Below are 16,476 nucleotides of genomic sequence, written 5' to 3' on the forward strand. Positions count from 1 at the left end.
GCAAAGTGTGATGTCCTGTAGATTGTGTACAATCTGTAAAATTGTAGTTTGTTTTTAATTTAATCTGTGACATTCAATAAAGTTTATTGAATGTCACAGATTAAAATCGATTCTTGAACATGCAGCATTATTTTCATTTGCAACATTAAATTATTATTTAAAGACCAGAAAGTGCTCCAAGAAATTCTGTTATTATATAAACTAAGAAATTTTTCTCTCACGAGAAACACCACCGTCACTCGCGAAACGTCAACACGCTATGAGAGACTATCTTGGGAAGGGGGGAATGATATTCTGAACAATGGTGAAAGGGGGGAATGGAGCAAAAAAGGTTGAGAACCACTGTTTTAGTGGATCCAAAGTAGCTTACCTGGACTGTGCAATTACAAAAAAAACCAAGCAATTTTCTAATCTAGATTCCTTTGGTCTGGTTGCTGCCCTTTTGAAGCCAAACAGATATGAAGATGTCTTTTAGCTATAGAGACCCGCCCTCCTCATGCTGCTAAGGATTCACAAATTCTATTCAAGTTGCTGCTTTCACATGCTGAGCCTTGAGTCCTCTAACTGGCCAGTCATTAATCCAAATCCCCATACTGTTCGCAGTTTTTTAAAAGACAACACAAAAGTAACAAGGAAGCGGGGGGGGGCAGAAGGATGAAGGTAGGTGGTTTCAACATAAAGAACATCTCCTCACTATACCTCTATTCATCAGTACTTTGTTGAGTTGGAGACTGAGACTCATCCATAGTGGGTGAGCTGTCTGTAGCGTCTCTGAGCAAAGGATAGCCAAAAAAAGAGGAAGAGGAAAGAGGAAATGTTAAAGAAACACAGTGGCACAAAACATTTGTTAAGAGCTTATTAATCCAGTCAGAAACAGGTTGGCGAATCATCTTTAAAGACAAAAAGAAGTTAGTGACAAAGAGAAAATGTCAAGGAGAACTTGGAAGGCTTTGATTTGTGTGTGAAGGATTGGGGAAAGGAAAAAGAAAGCAACCAATTTGGTTTTTTGGTGGGCAAGCAACACAATTCCCACAATGACAAAGAGTTTGCCTCTTAAAAGCACACAGTTCTTACCATGTTTTTAATGTATCCGGGTGTGCAAGTTGCTGCTTGTCTGATTTTTTTAAAGTCATAATAATACCAAACATGTATATAACATATCTCATCAGTTCAAAGCACTTCACACGCACATTCAGTAATCCTTACAACAACCCTGTTGGTATTATTATCCCCCTAATTGCTGCTAGTGGAATGCTGAAGCTGTCATTGGATCCTGCTCAAAGCCACCTAGGGTGATTGTGGTAAAGGCAGCATTGGAACCACGGACTTACATAGCCCACACTTCCAGCTACTACACCAGTATCTCTGGCCTATTTTTTGGTAGTGGAATATTTGGCTTATCATGGCAAGATTTATTCAAGCATTTAATTTAACCACGTTTGTATCCTGTCTAAGGGTCTTTTACTCAGCTGTGTCAGGGAAGGGACGTCTGCTACCCATCCCCGATATGAATGCCCTTTCAGGCAATGAGCATGATTCTCTGCAGAGCGTGAAGAAGTTATCTTTATTTCCTCAAAGTACTGATTTTGACTCATTCTGAGATCTCCCAGGGGTGGGGTGGGAGGACGGGGGGAAGGGATTGATGCTTTGTCTGGGTTGTATACAGTGTATTTTGGTTTCATTCTTCCTGGCCATTCAAGGCACTCAGCTTTGTTCTTTGGTATCCTTTTCTCTTTCTCTTTAATGAATAAAAAACTGGTAAAATGTTCTACAGAGAGATTCTAAGTTCAGCTGAAAGTGGTTAAAAGATCTCTACATGTCCTAGTGGTCAATGTGTGAAAGGTTAGAAGAGGAGGGATAGGGCTAGTGCACATGCTTCGGTAGTTTAACCCCCCTCACACTTTAAAAAAAAAGTTTGAACAGTGCTTTAGAGCAGTGGTGGCCAAAGCCCTCCAGATGCTGTTGAACTCCCATCAGCCCCACTCAGCATTGACAACATTCAGGAATGATGAGAGTTGTAGTCCAACAACATCTAGAGAGCACACAGTGGCTACACCTAGCTTTAGTGTGTCACGCATGCAGGTTATCCTGTTTTACCCTCATCACAACCTTGTGAGGCAGCTTAAGCTGAGAGGCAGTCTTGCCCGAGATCATCCTTTCCTGAGCATGGGTTTAAACTCAGACTCTCTCTCATCCAAGTTCAGCAGTCTGTCACACTGGATCTTGTCTATTGGTTTTGTTCTGGAGAAGTAGGAAAGGTAAGTTCTGTCCACTGGGAGATGACCAGCTAACTTAACTCTAAAATTACATTTTGGAACATCGGATGCATAAAGAGTGCAGAGGTCAACGAGGATTGTTAAACTGTGGCTCAGTCATCACGTGGTAGATGAGTGGCTAGCATGTTGCCATTAATTTTTAAAAAAAGAAACAAAATAATTCCACTATGTTTTGATTGAATCTGAACTCCTTTCAAATGTCTATACGCTGTGGCTTTATATAAAATGACCATTGTGGAAAGGTGTCCAGACTGCAGGAATTTGAACTGGAACTTTCTGTTGATCCATCCTCTTCCCCCCTTTACAATTAAATGGAGACATCTGCAGAGGCTGTATACATGTAGTGTATATGGCCATAGTGGAACAAATGATCTACACTAAGGCTGCAATCTTGTATACATTTACCTGGGAATAAGTCCCATTGAAGTTACTTTTGAGCAGATACATATAGGATTGTGCTGTAAGTGTAGCTTAAATAGCATCTAGGAATGGTGGCTCTGAAACTGAAATCCTTGCAAAACCAGGGACTGATCATGCTTCCCTCTCCCATCTGCCCCAACACTCACCCTGTCTGCCAAGCTAGGATGTGATGTGGGCTGCTTGGCGGCGTAGCTCCTAGCTCACTAGATGGTGTCAAACTCCTCTGACTGTGAGGTAAGGCAGCTGGAAAGCAATTGATATATAAAATTAGGGAGACGGGAATGCAAATGATCCTGGTATGTCTGTGCAGGAGGAACACATGGACCTGAGACAAAACATGGCACTTTTATTTGGTGTAAAATCATAATTACAAAGGAATTTATTTAAGTAGCACAGCTGCCAATGCCATGGCTTGCCATCACAACTCCAGTTCCCCTGCCCACCCCTACACATACATATTCAATTTCAATAGAAGGCCTGCACTTCCTCTTAGTCTTGGTGTTGCCTCTGTGTTACTACAATGACTGACAACACGCCTCCTCCTCTTCCTCCTCTAGGCAGTTGAGGGAATATACTAGATATTAATAGAGCAGTTCAACCCAACTGCTGTGGCAGTGTACCAGCTGTACTGATGATACCCCTGTAACTCTTCCCTCAAACCCAAGAGGAACCAGCCACTGGACCCAATCTGAAATTGGAGGGACACAGCTCCCTTCTTAGCAGCAATGCCTTCAGGGCAAACTCTTAAACATACGCCTTTACTGTATCCCTCTCAAACGAATAAAAGAAGGAAAACATTTACATCTTATTTCTGAAACTGCCCTAACACTTCATAACTTTCTGTCTTTTCCACAGAAGGATACAGAAGACCTCTTGGTTGCCAGGCCCAGCCTCCAAGAGGTCTTCTGTAGCTTTAAAAGTTGTGCAGGAGGAAAGGAGAATTCCACCTTGTGGTTTTTCCCATTACAGTGTTGCAAGAAAACCTGCCCTTGGCTGAATTTTCTCTTCTCTTAAAGATACAGAATCATTCTCTGGCCCTGAGCCTGGCAACCCTAGTCATGAGTAAATAGGGTACGTGCCTCCCTTTCAGCCTTTAATGTGACCAGTTGAATAACAATTTTTGTGAGTGTAAGTGTGTGTGTAAATATATATCTCTGTCCAAAAGTTATGAATTCATCCTAAAAATCCAGAAACCAGTTCTAGTGCTGCTCTTTGCCCCTAAGATGTCAAATGAAATTTCCTTGGCAGAAAGGGAGGAGCATTTTTGGCAAGACGATATGGATGGTTTTATTAATAATAGATGTTAAAGTCTTTCTAAGAGTAATTTAAAAGATCACAGCTGCCTCATTCCAGAAAAAGATTTGTATGCACAAAAGAATCCCTTTTACAGTCTTTTATGCGGGTGCAAATACTAATACACTATAAACAGTCTTCAACTTCTGCTTGTACGGCTTATTCTGCCTGCCTTGTCACTGAATTTTGAAACGTTATATGGTGCCGGGATTTCATTGTTCATGAGCTCATCCCAAGACTGGATACACATTATTTATTAGAAAAGCTCTCATGGTATTTGGTACCAATATCATTTTGTCTTCAATTTTCAGTAGTAATGCTATATAGTGCTTTAGAGTGTTCAGTGGGCTTCACATGCTTGTTGTTGTTATGTGCCTTCAAGTCGATTACGACTTATGGCGACCCTATGAATCAGCGACCTCTAGAGCATCTGTCATGAACCACCCTGTTCAGATCTTATAAGTTCAGGTCTGTGGCTTCCTTTATGGAATCAATCCATCTCTTGTTTGGCATTCCTCTTTTTCTACTCCCTTCTGTTCTTCCCAGCATTATTGTCTTTTCTAGTGAATCTTGTCTTCTCATTATGTGTCCAAAGTATGATAACCTCAGTTTCATCATTTTAGCTTCTAATGACAGTTCTTTATGGAATCAATCCATCTCTTGTTTGGCATTCCTCTTTTTCTACTCCCTTCTGTTCTTCCCAGCATTATTGTCTTTTCTAGTGAATCATGTCTTCTCATTATGTGTCCAAAGTATGATAACCTCAGTTTCATCATTTTAGCTTCTAATGACAGTTCTGGTTTAATTTGTTCTAACACCCAATTATTTGTCTTTTTCCAGTCCATGGTATGCACAAAGCTCTCCTCCAACACCACATTTCAAATGAGTTGATTTTTCTCTTATCTGCCTTTTTCACTGTCCAACTTTCACATCCATACATAGAGATCGGAAATACCATGGTCGGAATGATCCTGACTTTGGTGTTCAGTGATGCATCTTTGCATTTAAGAACCTTTTCTAGTTCTCTCACAGCTGCCCTCCCCAGTCCTAGCCTTCTTCTGATTTCTTGACTATTGTCTCCATTTTGGTTAATGACTGTGCCAAGGTATTGATAATCCTTGACAAGTTCAATGTCCTCATTGTCAACTATAAAGTTACACAAATCTTCTGTTGTCATTACTTTAGTCTTCTTGACGTTCAGCTGTAGTCCTGCTTTTGTGCTTTCCTCTTTAACTTTCATCAGCATTCGTTTCAAATCATTACTGGTTTCTGCTAAGAGTATGGTATCGTCTGCATATCTTAAATTGATGTTTCTCCCTCCAATTTTCACACCTCCTTCATCTTGGACCAATCCCGCTTTCTGTATGATATGTTCTGCGTACAGATTAAACAAATAGGGTGATAAAATACGCCCCTGTCTCACACCCTTTCCGATTGGGAACCAATCGGTGTCTCCATATTCTGTCCTTACAGAAGCCTCTTGTCCAGAGTATAGGTTGCGCATCAGGACAATCAGATGCTGTGGCATCCCCATTTCTTTTAAAGCATTCCATAGTTTTTCATGATCTACACAGTCAAAGGCTTTGCTGTAGTCTATAAAGCACAAGGTGATTTCCTTCTGAAATTCCTTGGTCCGTTCCATTATCCAACGTATGTTTGCGATGTGATCTCTGGTGCCTCTTCCCTTTCTAAATCCAGGTTGGACGTCTGGCATTTCTCACTCCATATATGGTAAGAGCCTTTGTTGTAGAATCTTGAGCATTACTTTACTTGCATGGGATATTAAGGCAATAGTTCGGTAATTATAGCATTCTCTGGGATCCCCTTTCTTTGGAAGTGGGATATATATTGAATGCTTCTAGTCTGTGGGCCATTGTTTAGTTTTCCATATTTCTTGACAAATGTTTGTCAAAATTTGGACAGATTCAGTCTCAGTAGCTTGTAGCAACTCTATTGCTACTCTTCACATGTAGCTTGTTTAATCTCTGTAACACAGCTTCATATTACAGGGAGTGAAAAGGCCAAGGCTGAGAGAGAATAGCTTGTCTGAGGCCACTGAGTGAGTTTGTGACAAAAGCAAGAGGTTGAACAGAAGATTCTCACAGTGCAATCCTATACATGGCTACTCAAAAGTAAGCTGCACTGATTTCAGTGGGACTTACTCCTGAGTCCATGTGTACAGGACTGCAATCCTGGTTACTTGACCACTGTACCAGTTTCAGATTTGAACAGCAACGCTCATGTTCCTCTTTTCATCCCCTTTTAAGAACGCACTTTGTGCTGTATTACCTTTGGTTTTCCCTGCATCACATGACAAGCAAAAAGCAAGTAGAACTTTACCCTTGGCATTAAAAAGGCTAACCTAACATGCCCCTCCCCCCCATCAGCATTCACTGATGGTGAAAAGTTAAGGCAGATACTGAACAACTACGTCAGTGTTTACTGAATTTCTGGGGCCATATTTTTCCTCCTGAATTGCAACTGAAGGCACACTTTACACTTGCATTTGAAAAGTCTATGACTATCAAAGAGTAAGAATTACCCATCCTCAGAGTAGCCCCTGTCATTTTGCCTGGGTTAGTGAAATGTACCTCCTGATTAGAAGGCAGCAAGCTCAAGGCAGTGACTCATGCAGAGATGCATGGACACCCTACTCTGCTTGTGGGTAATTCTGTTGTTTCTTTGTGCTGGGAGTCACTGAATGATAAAATTGCAATTGAAACACAGACACATGAGGAAAGGCCAGAGCAGCAAGTCACGTGTGCGGCGTTGGACTCACAGTAGCCTTTGCTTATGTCATACATTTATTTCTCAGTGCCCCACTAGTGGATCCTGGGAATTACTCCTGTGTGTAACATGGATGCAAACCATATTCCTCTCACCTGATGTTGCTTTGCACATCTGAGGCATCCTTGTTACCCTGCTGTGTGCCACAAAGGTGCTTTGAGAAGAGGTGCTGTACTGGGAACTGCTATCTGACGAAGTGGAGCTTGTGTGTGACAAGCGGCTATGGTCTTTGTGGGAGGCTGTGGACCGGTGGTACCACAGCCTCAGTTCATCTGACACCATTGTCCTTCCTGACCCCTTCTCATGACTCTCTCTGCCCAAAGATGGAGTCCTTATGATCTGAGAACGCGAGGGGGTCAGTCTTACAGAGTCTACTTCGTCCCCATGCCAATTCTCCTTAAACATTCCTCCCGCTGTGTAGGAGTTAGACGTTTTAAATTGTGCTTTCACGCTATAGTGTCCCTCCTGGTCGTTCTCCAGGCTGCGGACTACCACTGGTGTGGAGCTCCCTTCAATATATAGAGGGTACTCTTTGATCCTGTACTGGGAGGAAGGCTGGCTCTGGCTATGCAGATAGACTCCGTGGTGGCTGGTCCCATTCCTGGCAGCCAGATTGGGCATGCTCCCTGAATTTGAGGAGACCAGGTTCCCCGCTGACTTCTGCCTCTGCCTCTGCCGTTCCCGGGCTTTGGAGGGGGAATCCTCAGCAAGCGTGGAATAGTTTGCATTCATCTGAGCAGGGTAGTAGTGCTCAGAGCTGGAATGGCTGGTGCAGGAGGAGCAGTCATCCATGGGGTCGGAACCATTACTGCTGCGAGTCCTAGGGGTGTAGAAATCAGGGCTCCCTGTCTCGTTTTCTGACCCAAGGAGCTTCCCTTGAGACTCTAAACTGGAGCTTCTGTGTCTAAAGTGCTGTGCTAAGCTATGCAGTCTAGTAGGGCTGATGTCCACAGACCTGTAAGCACAGTAAGAAGAAGAACAAAAAGTTAGGCCTACAGATCCCTCACAAACGATGGTATTTAGCTTCTAGCTGGAAAGAAGTCTCCCTCTGCCCCTTTAATGCACAGTCTCCTTGGTTCAATTACTCCTTCTGTAGCAGCAGGTTCACCCCTATTTATATTACCATGTGATAACCTCATGAGGCACAGGATACAGTGCAGGGGAGTTGCAACACCTTTCAGTAACGCTTCTTCAGGTTGGAGGTGTCTCTTGAATTAATCAAGATGTCCAGCATTTCAGAGAATTCAGGAGGTATTATATAAGCCTAATTGTTTGTGAAGGAGAGGTAGATAAGTGGTCATCACCAGTGGTTATTACAAGGGGTCCGAGATTCATATACTGCTTCAAGAAGTAGCAGGCAATAGGTGCTACCTGCCTCAAATCTAGGCTATGCAATCAGTTGACCTTTACCTTTTGATCTTTTAGTGGAATAAAAGAAGTCTTTAATCTGAAAAGGCTCTGCCCAGTCTCCCTCCAAGACAGGCAATGAGCTGTGGTGTGGAACTTTAAGTCTCAGCCAGCTATGAATAAACTGGAGGGGCAAAGGAAGGGTAACAACAATTAACCACATAACCTTGTACTCTTTTGGCTGCTGATCAATCTATTGTGCCAATCATTCTTTAACACAGGGAGCCTGACTTTGTAAATGCAGAATGGTGCAGGGCCCCCTGAAATTAATTATTCTTAATATTTGTGTACAACTACATACTTGGCCTCAGATCAGTTTCCTATGAGAGACCATATATGAAAGGATGTTGCTCCAATTAATTCCACAGCATTGCTTTCATAATACCTGATCAAATTTCCTTCATAATCCTTCATATTCTATGGAGATGGGGGGCAGAGAAAAGTAACATGCAACCTTTCTCTTTCCTGTTCCCATTTGAAAGCTACTAGTTGGGTGGCAGGACCATGGCACAGATAGCAGAAGTTACTCTCTACCTTCATCTCTTATTTGCCTGTCATCATCTGTCTCTCTATGGCTGTGTTTGATTTGAAGCCGGAAGTGCCAATCAAAATGCACTGAGACTAGAACTCACTCATAGGCCCCTGTTCTAGGACTGAAATCCTTTCCATTATTGCAAGAGGGCAGGCATGGTGGAATCCCTTGTTTGCTGTTAGAAATATTTTAAATTGGAGCCATAGTGTCTTGATGACCGTTAAGGTTCTATATTCCCCAATTTGACAGATGATCAACTCCCTCTAGTTAGAATCATTGAGGATTTTTCAGCTGTTACTTCAATATTCAAAGAAAGAAATCAAGCTGAACTGTAATTGTGATCCAAAAGCCCCCACAAAACTCATTGGGCATATCCCTAGCATGTGTAATAAATGAGCCTTTGTCTTGGGATGTAAACAGCCTCTTTCCTCAGTAGTCAGTTTCAGTTTAAAACATGTAATGAGGTGTCAACATATCTTCAGAATAATTTTGTGTTTCATTAAAATAGGAAGGAGATGAAGTGAAGTACAGTGAATTCTAGGTATGAGACAGTAATATAATAATACAGTTGGTCATAATAAGTTGGTAGAATTTGTGACAAGGAAAGTATGGAAAAGCCTGTTCACCATCACAAATGGCCAATAATGGCACTTCTGCCAGTCCAGACTAACAGCTTCTAACATGGTGAGGGTAGGGAATATTTTGTACTTTTCGCTGTTTCATCTAAAATAGAACTTTCACCTCCTTTACCATTAAGGGAGATGAGCAAACTCCCAATGACAAAACAGCCTATGTAACTCCCTACTGTGGAGAGATGTGAACAGTCCATATTGGACAAGATGCAGAAGTGTGGAAATGGGAAGCACGCACACACACAATTTCTGTGAAATTTCAATTTTAAAAAATCCACCTAGATTTAACAGGTTTTAAACTAGGAGCAAAGGGATGACATTTAGGTCTGCCACTCCACACACCCTGAAGCATCTGATGCTGAACTCCCTTCAAAATACTACCAGAGATTATTTTATTTATGTAGTACATCTCACTCATCTTCCATGCAGCTCATAGTTCCTCCTGTACATTTTATAAGAGACAGTGATTGGCCCAAGGTCACCCAAGAAGCTTCGTAACTGAGTGCAGATTTGAACCTGGGTCTCCCCAATCCAAATGTGACATACTGCCTAATAAATATCACACAAGCTGCCCATCCAGAGCCTGCTTTCTGGTTGCTTTTTTAAAGCAAATAATCACATTGCTTCCAACACAGCTTAGCTTGATTCCATGGCCAAATGCCGTCTAGGATGCACATAACAGCAACATGTGAAAACAACTGTGACAACTCTTCTTTGGTCTAGATGAACATATATAGAACCCCTATAGTCAGATGAGACAGCCATTTAACAATATCCATCTTTTCAGGGAATGAAGGCCTTTCAAGGCCTTTTAGTTTAGTTTATTTGAAAGCTTGATTTAGCTCAAAGGAAACTATCCTTTTCAGAAAGAACAAAATCTTTGCCTTAGCTTAAACAAGACTGAAGACTTGAAGCACAATCCAATTCAGACCAACCCTTGATAACTAATTAAATTTAACCAGGCTTTGGGAATTCCAGACTTCATATTTATCATGGGCTAAGGGCAGGGGAAGACAAGTTCTAGTTTTGGCATACAAAGCCCTATACAGCTCAGGACCAGGATCCCTGAAAGACTGTCTTGCCCCTTATATGCCCAGCCGATCACTGCGCTCTGCAGATCTGCAGATACCATCTTATCAGGAGGCTCGTTCTGCACAATATAGGAAACGGACCTTTAGTGTGGCAGCACCTACCCTGTGGAATTCCCTTCCCTTGAATATTAGGCAGGCGCCATTTCTGCTGTCTTTTCGGCACCTTTTGAAGACTTTCCTCTTTCAACAGGACTTTTAAGTTGAGAGCTATCCCAGTCTGTATCTGTGTCAGAATTGTTTAATATGTTTTTAACCCTTTTTTAAGGTTGGTTTTTTAGATGTTTTTAATGCTGTTTTGTTTTAATGTATTTTAAGATCTGTTTTTATGATGTTTTAAAGTGTTTTAGTGCTTTGTTTGCCATCCTGGGCTCCTGCTGGGAGGAAGGGCGGGATACAAATTAAATAAATAAATAAATACATAAATAATAAGTTGATGAAATCTTGGACTGGAAGAACTTACCTAGTGGAATGAACATAATATGGACTGCGTACCCGTAGATCTGGTGTTGATGGCATGCTGGACTGAGAGTTCCAATGGGGAAGATTCCTAATAGGGCTGTTCTGTAGAGAGTTAGTCCCTCCACCCTCTGCACAGCTCCCAGTGCTGGGGAACCGCTTGTGACTGCTGCACACAGAAGGAAATATAGCGTTTAAGGAGCAATCACTCTTCATCAGGCAACCTTATTTATGCAGGGCATGTTCTTTTTTTATTACATGTACTGTGTGTATGATCCCTGAGAAACCCCTAGGCTTCTTTGGGTACAACACCAGTACTTTGGATTTACACAGCTCATTTCAAAGGACTTTACAGGCACCATTCCAGCAGCCTAAACGGCAGCCATGTACTGTAGGCTAGTATTACTATTCTTACAACTGGGGGAGAGAAAGTGGATTGCCTAAAGTAATTAATCAGAGGATGCCTTAAGTGCATTTCAAACAAGGGAGTTCATGGCTCATCCTACATTCTTTCAGACACTGCTGCACTAACTCTGCATCTCTCCTTTTTCTAACAACAGTAACCTAATGTTCGGGTACTGCCGCACAATGCACAAGAAGTGCTACAAGACCTCTTTTTATTCAAACAACTGTCTTTTAGATCAGCCTTTTCCAAGCCGGTGTCTGCCAGTGTTGTTTGACTCTAGCTCCCATCAGCCTCAGCCACGATGGCCAGTGACCAAGGATGCTGAATGCTGTAATCCACAGGCATCCGGAGGGCACCAGGCTGGGAAGGCTCATTTAGATGATTACATCTTTTAATGGATATTCTGTTGTTGCTGCATGGTGCTGCTGCATGGTGTTGCCTAAGCAGCTGTAAAGATGTATTTGATGAATGACATTTTTGTTTTGCTATTTGGGAATGGCAGCCCTCGTCACAGAGACCAGTGGCATTAGCCAAACCATATACTGTATCTTTTGCATACAGCTAGTACTTTCTCAGATGTCTTCATCTGAACTACTTCCACAGCTGAAGAAGCAAGCTGTAGTTTATTGTTGTTGTTATTATTATTATTATTCAGCGACTAACCTCTTTGGTTGGTGGGACTGCTGCAAAAACTTCTGGGAATGCCTGACTGTATGTGTGATTCCAAAACTTTGGACTATGATAAGTATCCCAATGCACATCCATGGAATTTGCTGCTAAACCTTGGATTTACTTTTATAAATGGGCACTGCAGAATAAGATGACCACCTTTATGGAAAAGGCTGTCTTCTTCGCACTTACCTGGAATGGCTGTGTGAGGAGCGGTTTTTGACCTTCTCATAGGGTTCATCCAAGGATGACTCACTCCACATCTTGGGCTTGATGGGGGACTTGTCGTAGTCATTCCTGTGGTAGTGCATCTGTCTGAGTCCCTCTAGTGACTGGGGAGGGGGTGGTCTATTATGCAAGGGTGGGCGAGGAGGGAGTCCTTTGTGAGGTGACTGTAAAGGGGATATTGTGCTGGTAACCTGAGTGTCTTCTAAAATTACAAAAAAGAGAGAATGCTGAAGTACAGGAACACTATTTTTATTAATTATTTGTTAATATATTGCCATCAATGTGCATGGACTTTTACAAGATGATAGGTCCATGCCCTGAGCAGCTTGCAATTAAAAAAATTGATATAGGCAAGTCAAAACAGGAAGAGAGGGAGATGTAGGTGGGAGTAAAGGGTAGAAATTGTATTCAATTTTTAGGCCTTATGGGTGTATGTGTTTATAAATACTACACATAAAATATTTTATACTACTTTACTATACTCAAAGCATTTACATAAAAATACAACAGAACAATTAAAAAACAAAATTAAATGTAAACATAAAAATACAATAAAAACACCACAGCAAATTCAGCAGCCAAGCAGTGTATTAATTCAAGACAGCTCTTTGTCTCACCAACATGTCAAAATAAAAAAAGAGTTTGCAGCTTTTTTGAAAAGTCATGATGGAAGAGCTGATCTAATCTGCCCAGGGAGGTTGTTAAAAGCTTCAGGTCAATTACAGTAAATGCCCTGTTTCTAGCAGCTGATTACTTCACCCTGCTAGACTGAAAGAATTCATACCCATGCTTGATATCACGATATTATCCATAAAATCCTGGATCCGGTACATAAGCAATCTTCACTGGAGAACACATAGGCACATTCCCTAAAAGTGGGTTGACACAGCTGGCTTTGACAGATCATCTACTTGGAAGATCTCCTGAAACTAAAGCCAGCCCTCACCCCACCTCTCTTTCTCCTCATGAAGTTATCAGAAGGTGCATCTTTGGATTGGGGCCAAGTTTTTCAGTGCAGCATGACAACCACAAGTGACAGCATGATATCATTCTGCAGGGAAGCAGTGTCCTTAGGTGTGTTTGTATCTTTTTTGTTGGAACCTTTAGTTACAGAAATGTGTGTGTTCTCCCAGGGAAAATTCAGAGTCAGTCATGGAGGCCTATTGCAGTTGCAAAAATGAGTTTGTACAACCTTACAGGACTGGAAATAGGGTGTGGCCCTTGCCCCAGGCGACTGATTCAAGGGGGCACTAAAATCATGGTTAATATTATGTGCATGTATATAATAATATACACATTATTTACAAAAGTAAAATTTATTTATTTTGATACATGTGTTAGGAGAGATTATTGGTAACTGGCAGTGTCAAATGTTATTGGGGTGGGGCGAGATGTACTTGCAACAAAAGTCAGGTTGGGAGCAACTGGGCAAATGTTTTAGGAGCTGGGCAGAAAGTGCAAGACACAGTCACAATTACCCCTTGCTGTACTCTCAGAATACATGTGTGGCAAAAACATGTTTGAAACAAAGCAAAGCCCATGCAACATGCATTCACATATTCACACATGGTTTCTAGTCAAGTCACAATACCACAGCCTTATGCGCTTCTGAGCTTGATTTTGGGTCTTGCCTTTCTTTTAATTCTATTACTATGTGGTGTATATTGTTCATTGTCAAGAGAATAAACTCAATTAAATTTCTACCGAGTTTGACTTCCTTCTGGGAAATAAATTGTCCAAGATTAATGTTATGGAACTAAATAATGTGCCATTGGATTTTGTGCTAAAATACTAGAATGATTTAACTCCTGCAGAAATTTCATCAGAAATTGAAAGCTTTAAGCACCAGGTGCTGTCAATTATCCCCGTTCCAGAGTCCTCCCAACCTGAAAATAATCTATGAATATTTATTATTTCTGTCTTATCAAAACCTGGAAATGGCAATAAGGATATTTTTAAGTTTATACCTGTGAAAGAAGTTTCAGCAAGTGAAAAATTAATTAAAATATATTTGAGATATTCTCTTCAGTAAGAAATATTCTGATCCTTTTGATTGAAAATGAAATTATGAAACAAATTTCAACCAAGTAATCAATGATTTTGCTGCAATTAAAGCTCAGAGAGTTACATTATAAATTAATGTTTGAGGATGTTCTGATTTGAAAGATTTTTATAATTTTGTTATTTTTACATTTTTCTAGTGTTCTGTATGATCTAAGAAGCATTGTACCATAACTGAAATAAATATTTAAATGATATGCATTTGTTTATCATTTTACCTCAACTAATTGTTAATTTTTTTATGTCATAAAATATGAGGTTGGTTTAGGGACACATTTCATGTTGTTTTTGCCCCTTGCACCAAGATAACTGCTTCCAGCTCTGATCCAGCCAAACCTAAGAACATTGAAGTCCCACTCATTTTAAGGCAGAGGTAAAGATACATTTGAAGTTCTCCCACTGAAACCAATGAGGAAAAGTGGTTAGTTCTGGCAAAATTCTGTCTTGATTAATTTGACACAACACTTTTTTGCAGAGATTGTTTCCACATAAGAAAAACAGTGTATTGCAATGTTCTATGAATGCTTTACGTACCGTCGTCCAGAACGAGAGCATCTGAGAGTGAACTATCCTCACTGGCAATATTTCCATCTGTGAATGGAAAACACATACAAGGGGTCACTGTGTAGTTCAACAGTAAAGCTCAGTATGATTTGCACAGCAGAAATCAGGTAATGTAAGAACATAAGAACAGCTCTTCTGGATCAGACCAAGCCTCTAGTCCAGCAAATTATTTCCATTATTAGCCAGCCAATGCTTCTAGGAAGCTCACAAGCAGAGGATATATAAGGAATAGCAATCCTCTGCTGTTTAGCTGTTTGTTTAGCAGCAACTAATATTCAGAGGAGTACTGCTCCTGAAATGTTCCACTTTGCTGTTAAAGCATATAGCCACTGAAAGGCATATCTTCCCCAAATCATTCTAATCCCCTGTTAAAAGCCATCTAAAGCAACTGTCATCACATCTTGTGGCAGCTAATTACCTATGTTAATTATATATTGTGTGAAAAAAATACTTTTCCTGTTCTGAATGGCCTGTCCACCATTTTTTTGGGTGACTCTCAGCTAATTTAGCATTATAAGAGAGGGAGTCTCTACTTTACCCCCATCATTCATGATTTCAGAAATCTCTATCATGTTTCCCACTCAGCTGTTTTTCTTAGCTATTCCTCCCTCAGTTGATTTTTTATTCCTCAAGGATAATTTTTGTTTCCCTGTTACTTTTTCCAGCTCTATGAAATCCTGCTTGAGATGGGATGCAAAGTGCACACAGTCTTCCAAACATAACTGCATGCCTCATATTTATATGAAGGCGCTACACAATAACTAATGTGAAATTTACCTTTTTCACCACTGCCACACCCTAATTGACCATTCACCACAAATCCATAATCTCTTCCCTGCAGAAAACCAGGCAGTTCAAATCCTATTATTAGCCCTCTTATTTATTTATTTACTAATTTCCACAATTTAAAATTTAAAAGCAGTGTTTAGCCTGAACACATGGAGACTAAAAGTAGGGAGGGATGGGGGCAGGTACATAAACACAATATTTTGATGTGTTATATGCTGTATTCAACGTCGCTCAGAGTGGCTAGGAAGTCAGCCAGATGAGCGTCTAAAAAATTGAATAAATAAATAAATAAACAAGCTCCATTCCTGTGCATGCTAGGTATGCCCACTTTCCGGCATTGAACAGAAAAGTCTGAAGGAGACTTTTAAGTGTATTCAACTAAACACACTTAGAAGTCTTCTCACATGACTTGGAATCTTGCATTTTAATGTCATTTATGATTGATTGATTGATTGATTGCACTTGTATACCGCCCCATAGCCAAAACTCTCTGGGCGGTTTACAGCAACCAAAAACATTAAAACAAATATACAATTTAAAATACATATTTTAAAAACAATTTAAAACAATTTAAATTTGTCTTTGGAAGGGTCTGAAGACCTAACCTCAAATATAGAAGAAGATCCAGTTGTGGCATGAAAAGCATTCTGCCCAGGGCTCATCTATCAAAGAGGTCTCTAGTGCCAAAGTTTCATACAAAGTTTCGGTTAGGAAGCTTCTGGAAGTCTTTGTGTAAGCCTTCCAGAAAGTCACTTCCTCATCAGTTCTTCAAGAAGCATTGTCTTCTCCCTGGCAACCCACCAATCCCCCACTAGTGGACCTCCAACTAACAGTCAAGAAGGTATGTTTTAAACTGCTTTTAATA

At 40.8% G+C, this 16,476-nt stretch overlaps 1 protein-coding gene across 4 annotated transcripts in view; it reads right to left on the bottom strand.

Moving 5' to 3' along the window:
• Positions 1–16,476, bottom strand: part of FRMD4A (FERM domain containing 4A) — a 344,320-nt gene that overhangs the window by 6,427 nt on the left and 321,417 nt on the right. For 3 of the 4 annotated variants that reach the window (XM_061582284.1, XM_061582283.1, XM_061582285.1), the window contains 5 exons: positions 14,793–14,849; positions 12,162–12,399; positions 10,899–11,063; positions 6,872–7,731; positions 2,843–2,939 (listed from right to left, as the gene is read on the bottom strand). In XM_061582284.1, coding sequence (XP_061438268.1) covers positions 2,843–2,939; positions 6,872–7,731; positions 10,899–11,063; positions 12,162–12,399; positions 14,793–14,849 — 1,417 coding nt within the window. Of the gene's footprint in view, positions 1–651; positions 772–2,842; positions 2,940–6,871; positions 7,732–10,898; positions 11,064–12,161; positions 12,400–14,792; positions 14,850–16,476 lie in introns of those variants that run through there. The other variant, XM_061582286.1, reaches the window with a different exon arrangement.

Source organism: Rhineura floridana, chromosome 8, assembly GCF_030035675.1.
Source record: "Rhineura floridana isolate rRhiFlo1 chromosome 8, rRhiFlo1.hap2, whole genome shotgun sequence".
Taxonomy (NCBI): Eukaryota; Metazoa; Chordata; class Lepidosauria; order Squamata; family Rhineuridae; genus Rhineura; species Rhineura floridana.